Genomic DNA, 2,500 nt, shown 5'->3' with positions numbered 1-2,500 from the left:
TGTGTACAGGTGTGTGTACAGGTGTGTGTACAGCTGTGTGTACAGGTGTTTTTCTGACTGTCTCTCTGTCTGTGCTCCCAGGATGCATCAGTGCTGTCCGTCAGAGAGAACAGAGGTACGACCCAACAGGAAGCAAATATTCATGAATAAACCCAGCTGACCAATCACTGTGGAGGAGGAGTGTGATGTCACAGTGTGATGTCACAGTGTGATGTCACAGTGTGATGTCCCAGTGTGATGTCAGAGTGTGATGTCACAGTGTGATGTCAGAGTGTGATGTCACAGTGTGATGTCAGAGTGTGATGTCAGAGTGTGATGTCACAGTGTGATGTCACAGTGTGATGTCAGAAAGGTACAGGGGCTTTGATGCCCTCAGGTTTGTTTCTGCTGTCATGTGATCATGTGATCATGTGATCTTCTCTCACAGACAAAGTGGTGGAGAGGTTGACGGCGGCCATCTTGGATCTGGTGGAGCTGTACTGCTGCACCTTTAATGCAAACTTCCATCCGACTCCTCAGAACCTCAGCTGCTCTGCTCCGGTTCAGGAAGCCGGACTCATTAACAACGTCCTGTCATTCAGTGTGTACGCTGCTCACCGCATCCCCATCACCTGGGCCGCAAGGTACACACACAGAGACACACACACACACACACAGCCCTCACGCTCACACATACAACACACACACACACACACTCACACACACACACACACACACACACACACACACACACACACACACACACACACACAGACAGACACACACAGACACACACACACACACACACACACACACACACACACACACAGAGACATACACACACACACACACACACACACACACACAGAGACACACACACACACACACCAGAGCTGGGGACTCGGACTCGCGACTCTGACTCGAGTTGCACTTAAGTCTCACTAAACTGTGACTTCAGACTTGACTTCGACTCGAGAACAACCTTTATTTCATGTTATTATTATTATTCTCATTATTTATCTGTCATTCATCTTTTTGTATGATCTCTGGCTCTGAGCTAGATGTAAACACCAACGTCATGCCACGCGCATGCGCCGTGTGTGAAGCAGGAGCCTCAGATCATTACGTTGCCTTCACACTCCCGTTTTTCCCTGGTTCTCCCATATATCGAACCCATCTCCCGCCGCCCTCCCGTCATTTCTCCTGTAATTGACAAGCCCCAAATTAGTTTGTTAATAATAATAAGAAGCGCACAATAGCAAAGGTTTTATTTTGAAAGCTCAGACAGGAAACCACTGCAACTCCGTTATTTAGGTCCACTAACTTAGTGGCTCCGCTGCTAATTATTAACAAACACAACGTTGCGTTAACTATGGTCATTTTATATATATATATATATATATATATATATATATATATATATATATATATATATTTTATAATATCCCCACACATTCCCTGCTGTGTGTTAAGCAGCAGATTAAAGGTGTGTTTGTACCACAGTGTTAAACTGCAGTGATGTTCATGTTTTGTTATATTTTACAACATTGTTAAAATAATTATTTTATGGTTGAAGAAAATACAGTTATGGAATTGAAATAATTCTTAGTGTATGTTTCTTCACATCACATTGCAGTAGATTCTCTATAGTGAACCTACCATTGATACATGTTCATACTGTCCTATATCAAGGTCTAGGTCAAGGTAACAGCCGAAGGTAGATCTGGTTACAGTTTCAGGAGAGGGCATCTCAACATACAAACAGATACATTACATACAAACTTCAGTGACAGCAGACAGTTAAAACAGACATGGGCAGGTGCTCGCAAGGCTAACTGATCAGGATGAAGGATTGAACAGATCTAAGGTCAGAATTTGAATTTGATTTAGTGTTGGTGAGAGACTTGAGACTTGACTTGGACTTGTAAAAAATGACTTGTGAACAGCTCTGACACACACACACACACACACACACACACACACACACACAGAGTCAGTAACCAGCTGTGTTTCCTCTTCCTGTCAGTTATGAAGGCTTCTTCCTGTCCTGCTCTCTGACTCATGGAGGGGAGGAGCTCTGTGCTCCGCAGCACACCAGCAAACAGTCTGTCAGCAAATACCTGTTTCACCTGGTGGTCTGGGACCAGAGGTACGTACCTGCTCCTCTCCTGACCCCTGACCCCTGACCCCTAACCCCTGACTCCTGACCCTGATACCTGCTCCTCTCCTGACCCCTGACCCCTGACCCCTAACCCCTGACCCCTGACCCTGATACCTGCTCCTCCCCTAACCCCTGACCCCTGACCCCTGACCCTGATACCTGCTCCTCTCCTAACCCCTGACCCCTGACCCCTCCTGCTCCTCTCCTAACCCCTGACCCCTGACCCCTAACCCCTAACCCTGATACCTGCTCCTCTCATAACCCCTGACCCATAACCCCTGACCCCTAACCCCTGACCCCTGACCCTGATACCTGCTCCTCTCCTAACCCTGATACCTGACCCCTAACCCCTGACCCCTG

At 46.8% G+C, this 2,500-nt stretch overlaps 1 protein-coding gene across 1 annotated transcript in view; it reads left to right on the top strand.

The window, feature by feature from the left end:
- pik3c2b (phosphatidylinositol-4-phosphate 3-kinase, catalytic subunit type 2 beta) overlaps nucleotides 1-2,500 on the top strand; it is a 23,064-nt gene that overhangs the window by 5,665 nt on the left and 14,899 nt on the right. Inside the window, 3 exon segments of the mRNA XM_062444257.1 lie at nucleotides 82-115; nucleotides 428-623; nucleotides 2,006-2,128. Coding sequence (XP_062300241.1) covers nucleotides 82-115; nucleotides 428-623; nucleotides 2,006-2,128 — 353 coding nt within the window.

The sequence above is a fragment of the Scomber scombrus genome, chromosome 3 (genome assembly GCF_963691925.1).
Source record: "Scomber scombrus chromosome 3, fScoSco1.1, whole genome shotgun sequence".
NCBI lineage: Eukaryota > Metazoa > Chordata > Actinopteri > Scombriformes > Scombridae > Scomber > Scomber scombrus.
This window is presented reverse-complemented; position numbering and strand designations above follow the sequence as displayed.